The sequence below is a fragment of the Petaurus breviceps genome, unplaced genomic scaffold, assembly GCF_028583685.1.
Source record: "Petaurus breviceps papuanus isolate PSGF00001 unplaced genomic scaffold, PetGlider_PUasm1.0 90444, whole genome shotgun sequence".
NCBI lineage: Eukaryota > Metazoa > Chordata > Mammalia > Diprotodontia > Petauridae > Petaurus > Petaurus breviceps.
The window spans coordinates 912,122-925,748 of record NW_027187256.1 but is presented as its reverse complement, the minus strand read 5'-3'; the positions used below and the strand labels follow the sequence as shown (position 1 = coordinate 925,748).

General features: G+C 37.8%; 1 protein-coding gene across 1 annotated transcript; it reads left to right on the top strand.

Moving 5' to 3' along the window:
- The first annotated feature begins 1,935 nt into the window (after positions 1–1,935).
- Positions 1,936–5,417, top strand: LOC138177603 (olfactory receptor 52H1-like). Its single transcript, XM_069108816.1, has 2 exons — positions 1,936–2,953; positions 5,394–5,417. Exons 1-2 carry the CDS (start codon positions 2,042–2,044, stop codon positions 5,415–5,417), a joined length of 936 nt encoding a protein of 311 aa, XP_068964917.1. The 5' UTR covers positions 1,936–2,041.
- The last annotated feature ends 8,210 nt before the right edge of the window (positions 5,418–13,627 follow it).

Below are 13,627 nucleotides of genomic sequence, written 5' to 3'. Positions count from 1 at the left end.
AGGCCAGAACCAATCCCAGGTCTCCCAATGCCGGGGCCAGCACTCTTACTGTGCCACCTGGCTGCCCCGGCTGGCAAATTTTATAGGCATCAATGTCAAGTTTTGAACTGGGCTTCAGAAAAAATTAACTTTAGACATCCAGAATGGGTGGGAGGCAGATGGGATGCTTTAGGTCCACATAACAAGTCATTAACAAACAAAAATGAATTTGGCCTTTTAATGGGCATAAGCTCAAGAAGATTCAATGTTGTGGCTTACCAGTTAAAATACTGAATGTTTTCTTAGGCCACATACATAGATTCAAGACAGGAACAAGAGAGGTGATAACCTTGCCATACTCTCCTCTAGATTTTGGCTTTAATTCAGGCTGTCATATCTCCCCAAAATGATAGCCTGGATGGTGTGGGAAATAGAAACCAGGCTGCATGAATGAAATAAAATTTAAGGGTGAACTGATTACTGTCTGCAAAGCTCCACAAACCTGGCAAGAACAATAAGGGTGCAGATTATGCAACTTGGCCCCAAAGATATGAACTCATACCAATGGGAGAAAGTTACATATTTTGGTTCAACATAAGAGGAACTCTCTAATAGAGTTGTTCAGATGTAAAATGGATTACCATTGAGCAGTAATGAGGTGGCTCTCACAGTATACTAGGAAGAAGGCCAGGCTTGGCAACAGAGGGCTCTGACAATCTGTATGACCTTCAACAAGTCAACCACTCTGGAAACCAGTTTTCTTATCTGTAAACTGAGAAGGTTGGACTTCTAAGGTCCCTTTTAGCTCAAAATCAACAGTCCTATAGTTGTAAATGGACATTACATGGCCACTTTTAAAGGATGAATTATATGGTGCTCCTTTTCAACTAAGGAATTGCCTAGATTCCTAAGTGAAACATGAGATCTTCTCCAGTAAGGTGACGAAATGACTATTAGATTGATTGAGTATCATTTCCCGTTGAATATAAATCATAGGCAACACAGTAGAGTGGATAGAGAGCTGGCTTCAAAACCTGTAAGACTTGGTTTCAAGTACACCTCTTGAATATACGGTGTATACTTGCATAAGTCACTTAACCATTAAATGTCCCCAGTTAACATTCTAATATCACAAATAACAGAGATGTTAACCTTCATTAAAAGAGGAAATCCCTAACCAGCAGTTCCCAATAACAATGATACTTCCATTCTCAAATAAAACATACCATTCTTATACAATAAGCTGTTTGCTATAATATTCAGTACTCTACACATCAGGACACATGCCAAGAATTTATACCTTATTCCAAGGTCAAAGATCACATTGGGCAGTATTGCTAAGGATGTAAGAGTCTGATCTCCTGCCATTTTATGCAAAAATTGCTGGCCAGGTCACAAGACCTGGGTTCTCAAATTTCTTACTTGTGTCTCTATAGGCAAATTACTAAATCTCTCAGAATCCAAGGCCCTCATCTATAATGTGGGATTGTGATTATAACACTTTGTATTACCTACCTCATAGAGTTGATGTAAGGAGAGAAATCGGTAAACTATGAAGTATATGAATAGCAAATCATATACATATATATACCTATGTGCATGCAAACTTTTAGCACTTTTTATAAGGCATTTAATATAAGTATGTATATTTTGTGAATAGCACTTTAGATACATGATATAAAAATATGAACATGTATGTTAGTCTGTGAATACCATTACATACCTATATTTTATAAGCAAATATGTATGTATATGAATATGTTTGTATGTGTGCAGAAATGACTCTCCTTTCTCAATTTAGCACACTCTTCCTCAGCTGGGACACAAAATACCCTCTTTGTATTCTATGCTTCCTATAAAGTGCCCAGGTTAACACTGAGCTATTAGTTCTTCAGTGTTCTTTAGGGTGTCCTGCAGAGTTCTTCCCATTATGGAAGCGCCCTTGGAAGAACACAGAAAATTTGACACCGTCAAATTCCACAGTGTCAGCATCACCTTTGGCAGTTAATTCTGACTTTTGGCTTCTCTTCAGGGCCCAAGAATCACCTCTTCTGGAGTCCTGATGGCAACATTCAACCTAAGCAGCTACAACCCCAGCTTCTTTACCCTCGTGGGGATCCCAGGACTTGAAAAGTTCCATGTCTGGATTGCGATTCCTTTCTGTGTCATCTACCTCATGGCCATTGTGGGTAACTGTGTCCTTCTGTACCTCATTGCTGTGGAACGCAGCCTCCATGAGCCCATGTTTCTTTTCCTCTCCATGCTGGCCCAAACTGACCTGATTCTGTCATCTACCACAGTGCCCAAACTGCTCAGTAACCTCTGGTTTGGTGACAAGAAAATCAGCTTCTCAGGCTGCCTCACCCAGATGTTCTTCCTCCATTTCAGCTTTGTTGTAGATTCTGCAATACTACTGGCTATGGCATATGACCGCTATGTGGCCATATGCTCCCCACTGAGATACACCTCCATCTTGACCAACCAGGTCATCATCAAGATTATGATGGGAATCATCATTAGGAGCTTCTCTGTCATCTTGCCAGATGTGTTCTTGCTAAAGAGACTGCCCTTCTGCCAGACACATGTTATCCCACATACATATTGTGAACACATAGGGGTTGCCCGACTCTCCTGTGCTGACATCTCCATCAATATCTGGTATGGTTTTGCTGTGCCACTCATGACTTTAGTCTCTGATATTGTCCTCATTGCTGTCTCTTACACCCTTATATTGAGGGCTGTCTTCCACCTTCCTTCTCAAGGTGCCCGCCAGAAGGCTCTTGGAACCTGTGGGTCTCACATCTGTGTCATCCTTATGCTCTATACTCCAGCCTTCTTCTCCATTCTTGTCCATCGCTTTGGACACAATGTCCCACGTCATGTCCTCATCCTATTTGCCAACTTTTATGTTGCCATTCCACCAGCTCTCAACCCCATTGTCTATGGAGTGAAGACCAAGCAAATTCGTGATAAGATTCTCTTCCTATTTTCTCCAAAGGGGACAGAGTGACATCTGACTATTGGAACAGGAACTGGAAAGAGTCGAGGGAAATTGTCTTTAAAAAGTTCATTTTTTTTACATTTTCCATAAAAAAGAAAGAAATACATGTTGATTCCTATTGATATAATAATCAAGTGTAACCCTAGTACAAGGAATGTGTAGAACAGAGATAGGAAAACAATGACAAGGAAATTGGGAAAGATGATTTTTTTCTCAAGGATAAGGTCAAGATTGCTTGTGATCAGGAGAGAAAGAAACCCTATTTGCTCTTGAGCAGTGTATATTGTGAACTTGTGACTTGCTGAAATCAAGAATTTTAGAACTGGGGCAGCCAGGTAGCACAGCGAGTAAGAGCACCGGCTCCAGTGTTAGGATGACCTGGAGATCAAATCCCGGGCTCAGACACTTAGCAGCCACCCAGAAACACCTGGCCGTGTAACCTTGAGCAAGTTACTTAACCCCAATTGCTTAGGGGCAGCCAGGTGGCTCAGAGAGTAAGAGTACCAGCTCCAGTGTTGGGATGACCTAGAGATCAAATCTGGGCTCAGATACTCAGCACCACACCCACAAATAACTGGCCGTGTAACCTTGAGCAAGTTACTTAACCCCGATTGCTTTAAAAAAATAAAAAAAAAGAATTTTATAATAGTCTGCCTCTTTTCCCTGTCATTTAGAAATCAATGCTTTACAGACAGGTGATTTGGGGATCAATCAGCAGTTAGAGAAGAAAATTGAAACACAGTCCAGGCACAATATTCCATATTTGAAGCCCCATTAATTTGAATGAAATGTAAGGCTATAGTCACTTGGTCTTTAGTTTCAGAGAATAAAAGCCCAGCTCTTAAAACATGACTCTAGACACTTTCCAGTTGGGAATTTGTTTATCCAGACTTTCAAGAGTCTCTTCCTTAAGGTAGCCTCCTAATTCTGTCATTGTGAATGCCAAAAAAAAAAAAAAAAAAAAGGAGAGAAAGAGATTCAGATCCACAAATGAAGCTGTAGTTTGAAAATAAAAGACTCATTGGCTACTCCCATTGATGTATAAAAATTTCATTTCCCTTCAGGGTTAAAGCATTTTGGATCATAAGGGGATCATGATTTAGAGCTGGAAGAGACCAAGCATTTGTAGATTCCAACCCACTCATTTTACACATGAAGACACTGAAGTCCAGAGAAGTTAAATGACTTGACAGGGTTATACATCTACTTAGTTTCTGATTCAAACCTGGGTCTCCTGACCATGTATACCTCTAGGGAGGCGGCTAGGTGGTTTAGGATTTGCACCTAGGAGACCCTGAGTTCAAATCCTGATTCAGACACTTACTTGTTGTATGGGTATGGGCAAAGTACTCAGCTTCTCTCTGCCTCCATTTCTTTATCCTTCAATCAGGCATAATAGCTCCACCTAATGGAATTATTGTGAGGATCTGATGAGCTAACATATTTAAAGACCTTTGATACATATGTATACAGATACATACATATAGAAGCTCTTATTATTATTCTGTATCCATATTATCATGTTACCTTGCAAACTAGCAAATCAGCCACTCCCTCTGTCCAGAAGCAACAAGGGGCATTATAAAAACTAGCCCTAGGGGGCAGCTAGGTGGTGCAGTGAATAGAGTACCAGCTCTGAAGTTAGGAGGACCTGAGTTCAAATCCAGTCTCAAACACTTAATACTTACTAGATGTGTGATCTGGGGCATGTCACCTAAACCCAATTGCCCTGCCTCCCCCCCCTCCAAAAAATAAAAGACAAAAAAAAAACCCTAAAGAGTTCCAAAAGGAAATGATTCTGAATGATACCCCAATTCACCAGGGCATGACTAAAAAGCATTTTCATTCTGTATGGATATTCAACCAATACCTATTAGGTGTTTACTATGTACTAGATGTTGTGCTAAGTTCTAGGTATTCAAAGAAAGGCTATAGACAGTCCCTTCCCTCAAACATCTCACAGAAAAGGGGGGGTAGTGGTGAGGACAACATGAAAATCACTGTTAAACATAAATTGAGATAATCAATAGAGGGAATGCACTAGCATTAAGGAAAATCATTGTAGGGTATGAGATTTTAATTGATACTTGAATGAAACAAATTCATGCTAGACTCTCTACCCAGTTCTGATAAAGAAAAAAGTGGATTTAAAGAGACCATTAATGTGGATACACAGGGAGCTCACCAGCTAACATAAAACAAAGACCACCTACTAATGATTTGAGTAAAAACATGTATGCAAAATGAGTATAAAAGCATGTATGCTTCTGAAAAAATAGCATAAAGTATATCAAAATTCAGCATGAGTTTGAAATAATGCTAAAATCTAAGGACCAGGAGGCTAGGTGGTGCAGTGAATAGAGAACTGGCCCTGGAGTCAGGAGGACCTGATTTCAAATCCGGCCTCAGACACTTGACACATTTACTAGCTGTGTGACTTTGGGCAAGTCGCTTAACCCCAGTTGCCCTCTAAAACAAAAAAGAAAAGAAAAATTAAGGACAACGAAAAGGAGCTTTTTGATCTTTTGATATGTTCCTTTTTTTTTCAAATGAAGATATGCCCTTTTTCTTTTTCTCTCTATATTCCTAAGAAGAAAGCAAAATTAGAACAAACAAAAAAACAACCCCAAGCAATAAAATCAAATTCCCACACTTGCCATGTCCTAATGAATTCCTTCACAGTTTCTGTTTCTGTGTCCATCATCAATCAATAGGTGGGTAGTCTGCATCACCCTGAGTCTTCTGGAACTGTGACTCACACCTTCACCAATAGTGCATTAAAAGTACCTGCTTTCCCCCTGTCCCTCCAGCATTTGTCATTCTATTTTTGTCAGATTTGCCAATCTGAGAAGTGTGAGGTAGAATCTTAGAATTGTTTCAATTTGTATCTCTCTAGTATTAGTGTTTTAAAGCATTTTAATATGGCTATTGATAACTTGAATTTCTTCCTCTAAAACTTGCCTGTTCATATACTTTGACTATTTATCAAATGGGAGTGGCTCTTTTTCTTGTAAATTTGAATAAACTCACTATATTAGAAACAAGACCTTTCTAAGGTCTTATTTTAATGGTCAAATTTTTTTTAAAAAAGTAGTAATTGGTTCAATAGCCACTTGAAGATGAATCTCTATGCATCTCTGCTCAACCCTGCCTTGTTCAACATTTTTCATTAGTAACTTGGAAAAAGCTTTGACATGTTCATCAACTTTGATAATAGTATAAATTTGGGAATGTTAATTAAAATATTGAATGTATGAAGGTTCAAAAATATATGAAAAAACTACTCCCTTGTGCTGAATTTAACATGATCAAGTTTAATTAGAATAAATGTACATTTTTATCTTTTGCTTCAAAAGAACCAACTTCACAAGTTCAAAGTAAGAGAAGCTTAGTTGGACAATTGTCTAAATAAGGAGAGGTTTCAATGGACAACAAGATCAATACAAGGAAATAGTATGATTCAGAGTATGTAACAAAATTGTGGAGTCCAAGAAAGTTTTTGTCTTGGAATACATTAAGAAAGACAATGTGTAAGTGTTCTCAGTCTCCCTTGCTAGCTTAAGGTTTACAATAATTTCACTTCATCCTTAAGTCTGGTTCCGGGCTCTAGGGACCCAGGAGCCTTGCTGGGTCTGAGTGCTCTGCTCCCAAAGGTTTTCCATAATGAGAGATAAATGTACATGACTTTCTCATTACGAGTCTAGCACCTTCTGCCTTACATTCATTTCTCTGAGTTATCTGTCCATCACCAGCCTCCAGTGTGCATCCAAACTAGTTTCTCTCTGTTACCTGATCCCATTACTAACTGCCTCTCCATATATGCTAAGCACCACAAAGACAGGTGAGTGTCATTCTTTGAGTTGTAAGGAGGGTGAAGATGGATTGAATTTGGAGAAGAGAACGTGAAAAGGGGCAGAACTCCTTAAATCCAAAGAGGAACAAAAACCATGCCATGATACAGAATAAATAATTATTGGAATCACTGAGTATCTGATTTCCCCAAATAGTTCGGAGGTTAGAACTCCCACAGTATCAACTTCTCCAGGTAATTAAAAAAATATATCTTATGTAGAAGAATGAAGATGAACCAGAAAACAAAGATCTAGAAAGGCATCCTTAATAACTGAGCTGAGTGTCTGGTTTGTATGTATCTATAAGGGATAAGAGATGAATAGTTCTGCCTTCTCCTTCAAGTCCATTATCACAAGTCTGTTCAAATCAAGCAATGTTTCTCAGACACTTGTAATCTATCTCCTGGATCCCACTGAGGTCTGTTTCGGTTGTCCTCAGTGTTCATCAACTGCCTTAGCCTATAAGTTTTACCTTTCATGACACTATTTCTGTCTCACTGTGTCCTATCTTTCATATTTTCACTTAACTCTCCATTTCCCTCTTCTATGCATTGTTTTTGAAAATTTAGGGAGACACACTAGCTTCCTGTACATTCATAGCAGTTGTATTAGATAACTTCTTTTATATTTTTCCTCATTAAAATAATTAACATATGAGCTACTTACCCCCATGAGCTAATTTTCCCCCTATTGAATTTTAGACCATGAAATTACTAGTTTTATATTTTTGAGAGCTGTAAGAGGACTTAAATATCTTGTCCAATGCCCTCATTTTTGTAAATAGATATCTGGAGTATTGAATTGGTTTGCTTCAAACCCAGATGTAGTCCAACTATCCTTTACTCTCTTCAAAACTGGTTTCTCTCATTTTTCCCCTTTAACTCATTCCTTTTCTCTAATTCTTTTAAATCTGTTCTCAGAGGCCCTATAGTCTCTGTAAGACCATGCTTTCTTCCCCTTATCTATCACAAACCCTAGAGGACAGAATCATCACTTACTTCCAAGGTTACTCATCATTTCTACTTCAGCACTCAGTTTATCTGTATTTATCAGAATAATCGAAGAAGAGCAGTCCTTCTTGTGAATAATGGCTTCTGAGATACTTTCTAACTAAGATTCCATGATGACAATGATTCTATGATCTATGCACTACTGGCATCCAGCAACAGCATGCTAGGTTTCCAGAAGGCCTTGAATATGAAGCTAGAAAAGATATATTTTATTCTTCAAGAAGGTATATATATGATCTTGGGTTCTTTAAGTATATTCTTTAAGTATATTCCAGTGGAGTACAAGTCCTGGAAATTCCTATCAAGTGAAAGAGTCTACCAGAATGACCCCCAAAAAATGAACAATGCTATTTTGATGGTCTGAGGACCAATCTTCCCAAGAATGTACAGCTAAACACGAGATAGATGTTGAACTCAGCATCACTGGAAGGACTATACATACCAAAAAAAATTATTAATCTTTTGATGTATGAAAGAACATCATGAATGGTAAAAAAGATGGTAAAAATCAATAGATGATAAAAGGGGATAGTAAAAAAATATCTGAATGAATGAGTAGTAAAATATTTGTTAAGCATTTACTATGAACAAAGTAGATATATACAAATATATGCATATGTACATACATTCATGTGTAAATAATCCTGTCTCTGTAGATGTACATATATGTGCTTCTAGGATGTACATATTTTTGTGTATATGCTTAAGCATATTTAGGTACATAACAGCCAGTTATTAAGTGTTAGTGAGGGACAAAACTGGTAAATCCCATTGACTCCCTCCATACTCAAATAGGACATGAGGTTAAATATACATGGCAATACAGAAATAAGAATGTTATTAGTTATTTAGGACAAGATTCCTTTGTCATATCTTTTGACCACATAATAATAATGAGCAGTTGAACAAGGAACACTGTCCACTTCTGTGCTCAGCTATGTTTTATCAAGACAGTCCAAGCATTATGTCTCACTTAATGCTCACGAAGATCAGGAAAGCCATGAGGTAAGGAAGCAGAACAGTGCAGGTATGGGAGACAGTCAGTGAAGAGTCACTGAGTTGGAAGAGGAAATGACATGGCATTCTACTTTTGATCAATTCTAATTATTAGGAATTTTTCCCATAAATTGATCTGAAATCTTGTTTTCTACAATTTTTATCCCATTGTTCATATTTCTCTTCTCTGGAACAAAGTAGTTCAAACCTTAACCTTATCTCCATCTCCTGTCTTTGGGAGATAACACTTTCGATGGAGATTATAGGGGAGGAATGAAATTTGTGTTAAAGATTTCTTCCCAACTTCAGTTTATCTCCATTTTTTCCATTAAAAAAGAATGCTTGTGTTCTAATCTAGGCAATAACCCTCCCTGACATTTCTCAAGAATGTTGTTTCTTTCTGTTCATCCCCCTTAGCCACTTAAAAAAAATATTACTGCCCTGTCTTTACACTATAGTCATTTCCTGATATGCTCAATATAGCTCATACCCTAACATGTAAGAAAGGAAAAAACAGTTATTACATATATTAATAATATTAAATATCCTTTACATAATAGTACTTTAAGGTTTTACAAGTATTGTATCAGTTTATCCTCAAAATTAGTAAAACTTTGTTTTTCATGTGAAAAGGAAAATATTTTGACACATCATTTAGATCAGATAATGTTATGGTTTCTCTCTCCCCCTCTTATTTTAAAGTGTTAACCTACCTCTTTCTCTAATGGGTGATGAGCTATGCCTGTGAGCCGCATCAGTGGTAGCTGCATTAAAATGAAAGTTTGCATTGTTTGTTCAAATATAACTATGTTATCCACATAATGTTCCCTATAAGTTGGGAACCCATGTATCTACCTTGCTGTTTTGAACCACTCCATTGAAACGTATTAGTTTTATATTGGTAGGCACTTTTGCATATAACACTCAAGAATAGTAACTATTTCCCCTACTTGTGTATTCGAATAAATGCAGTTCAAATTGCCAAAATTGAATGAATGAATAAATAATAAGGAAGAAAAAAAACAAGACAGTAAATTTAGGCAAAACAGAGGTTCAGTGACTTGACTAGATATAGGCACCTAGTACATATAGGGAAGAATTTTAGTTCAGGCCTTCTTAACATAGAGGCCCATATTCATAGCAGCTCTTAGCTGTGAAATTCCATTATCTTAGATTCCTATCTTTCTCCTGAGAAGAGGGAAGTGTTTCTACATCTTCCTTCCAGGACCAAAAAAGATGTCATTGTATTTAATCTGCTGTCTCCTGTTCAGTCTTCACTTCCTATGCCCTCCCTCATTCTAAGTTCTATGTCTCACTTAATACAGACTAAGATACATTAGCTACTAGGTGCCATGTCACACTGTTGACTAATGTTGAGCTTTCAAAAGGACACAAAACCAAATGAGATAATGTATGTAAAGCACTTTGAAAGTCTTATATAGGTACCCAAAGCCTGAAACAGAGAAAGGAACCCTGGCTTTGGTAGCAAAGGACTTAAGTTCAAATCTTGCTTTTATTTAAAATATTATGACATTGCAGTAGGCATTTAACCTTAATGGGCCTCAGTTGCCTAATATGTAAAATAATGGGTTTGACTAGAAGGCTTCCAAGGTCTTTTTTCAGATCTAGTTCTGTGATTCAATGAACTAATAAAAAATAGCACAAAAATACATTTATGACTGTTCTTTTATGAAAAACTCTAGTTATTTTGGACTGCTGTCGACTGCTGTCCACCCCAACATCAATCATCATGCTTTTATTAAGTGCCTACCATATGCTAGGGACCATTCTAAGCACTGGGGATATAAAGAAGGCTAAGGACAGTCCCTGATCTAAATGTAAGATTTTTCTTTATTTCTTTTATATTAATTCTTTCTTTTGGTATGTAGTTCAAGTCTATCAACAAATAGGACAGAGAAGTAAGAAAATACAAAGTAAAAGGAAGGGATGTTTGAAGACAGATATGAGATAGGGCAGAGTAGAGGAAGAATGAATGGAGAACAGGAGAAATAAATGGTCTGAGCAGTGTCCTGGAAGTGGGCCTTAAAGAGAAAAGCTGAAAGGGCAGGGGCAATGGTTGATCCTGAGTACTCTAGGACTTGCTGGAATTCCTGCAAGGATCAGAAAAAAATAATAATGGATAAAAGGGCTAGTGTGGCTGAGATCTCTAGGCATGACAATCCTTCCATTGGAGGAACATGTAATAGTTGTCATTTGTCTTTGGTATTGACGCAGTCTATCAAAGCCCAGGTGCAATGTGGATTAGGGAGAGCATACTGTGATGAGCAGTGAGGGGTAGGGAAAGTGAAAGTACCCAGAAGGAGGAGTCATGTTGTTTCTGGGGAAGAAAACATGCTGGCATACAGAGTATCTTAAGGCCTGAAACATGACCTGAATAGTAAGGATACAGAGAGCTGAATGTTTAATGGACAGTTAGGAGAGGTCTTGAAAGAAGAAAGAGAATCTAGAAAAACTGCCTGAAGGAGAAGCACCTGGATAAGTTTTAATAAGGAAAGGAAGTATGTGGTTTGGCAGAAAAGGTGGGAAAGGGTGTCATAGAATAATATGTCTGACCGAAATAAGACATTCTGATTTATTGCTCTGGGGAATGGAAAGTTGAGGGGAAATGATGGAGAAAAGGATTGTTGCAGTGAAAGAAAAAGAAAAGGAGTGTATACCAAAGAATCATGAGACATTAATTAGGAATAATTGCTCAGTATGAGGCTAGGGTAGGTGCTAAAAGTGTAGCAGATTTGTGAGGTGATCAGTTTGGGAATAGAGGAATCGGTGAGAGGAAATAGGTCAATAAAGGAAAGGAGGAGTGGTTCATTGGAGTATACAGGTCATGGGAATATATGTGGAAGATGACTGTGATTTTTACCTAAGGAGACTAGGAAGCTATAGTAGTATCAATAAGAGAGGAGGCCATGTGTCATCATGGGTACAGTGCTAGAATAAGAGTAAGGAATCAGTCCATCTTCCTGGAGTCAAGTCCCTCTTCTGATTTCAAATATGAGCAAAGTATCTAATCTCTCTGAATCTCAGTTTCCTCATATGGAAATTGAGGATGATAACAACTAGTGTAATGATATCACAGTGATCTTTTGTGGGGAAAAATGAAATAATATACATAAAGTAACTTGAAAACTTGTATTATGTAAAGATCATTAATGTCAAATAAATGATCCTTCAAGGCTGGTGCCGGTTTAGGGACAAAATAGGTAAGAAGAATATGGAGAAAAAGAGAATAAATCTATTGTGGCATGTGAGGGCCTGGGGATTTAAGTATAGGTATAATGTTCTGGTAGAATCTGGAGGAATGAGAATGGATAGGAATCTGGATAGCAATGAGAATACAATGTGTGGGGGAGTAGAGGGTGGCATTTTGCCTTGGAAATATAGACAAAGGAAACTTTCCCAAAATAGGAGGCAAAAGCCAAAAGTGTGACCTAAAGACACCCTGAGGCAGAGAAGAGGGAGGAGAGCTCACACTGATTGAATTTCTTAAGGGCAACCAGTGATTTTAGTACTAAATAGAGGAGGTCTGGATGAGCCATTATGGGAAAGATACTATGGGATCACAAGAAACTGAGAACCTGGATAAAGGGAGGGGGGTTCCTTTTGAAGTCAGACAGGAAGAGCTTATTGCAAAGCAATTCCTCTCAACTCAGCAATGCTTCACAAACTAAGAACATCCATGAAATAGCTATATTTACCTAGTTAAATATTCAGGGAATCAGGTTACATAGGCATGTTTTAAGAAAGGGAAGCATAAAGGGGCAGGGTACAAGTACCTGACCTGGAAATCAGGCTGGTAATGGTTTCAAGGGCAGCCAAGAGAAGTTGCATAAAACTTTATTCGATATTCTCTGTTGTCTGATACATTCAGAACTTGGAAGTTACTTTCATTTCTTCTGTCTTCATTCATCTGTGAACCCCATCAACCATCAAGTCAACACAATTCAATGTATCCTAACAAGTGTTAGTAAGTGTCAACTAGGTTTCAGGCATTAGACATGCAAAGACAAAAATTAAACAGAAAATCCTACTGTTTTGAAAAATGGGAAAGGGAGGCAATGCCAAAATGGTGGAGTAAAGACAGGGACTTGCCTGAGCTCTCCCCCATATCCCACCAAATACCTTTAAATACTGACTCTAAACAAATTCTGGAGAGGCAGGTCCCACAAAAAAGATGTACTAAAACAAATTTCCAGCCCAAGACAATTTATAACAATGGCAGGAAAGTTCTGTTGAACCAGGGTGATGAAGTCCCGAAAATGACTATTGTAGTGGTTGGCTGACATGGAGAGTTGATGAAGATCTGTAGAATCAAGGAAAAAGATAAATTATCAGATGGCAATGACATCTGGATTTTCATTTAGAATGTTAATATTATGAAAAATAGAGCCATAGATTCTGAGAGGTACAAGGAATATTAAGAGTCATCAAAATTATCCTTCCATCCAGTATAGCAATTTTCTCTATATTTCTGTAAGGTGGCCATCAAGATTGTACTTAAACACTTCCAAAAAGGGGAAATACTCACATTGGGTCTGTGTTTATGCTTGTTATTATAAATGCATGAATAACTGCGTATGCTATTATATAAATGTATGTTTAATATATAGGCATGCATATCAGTGTGCTGTTACCTTAACATATATATATATATATATATATATATATGCTTCTGAGTATACACATTTTACATCCCCCTGACCCCCAGCAGAATGCAAGTCCCTTGAGGTGATGTTTCATTTGTTTCAGGGTATTGCCTGTACAGTACCTTG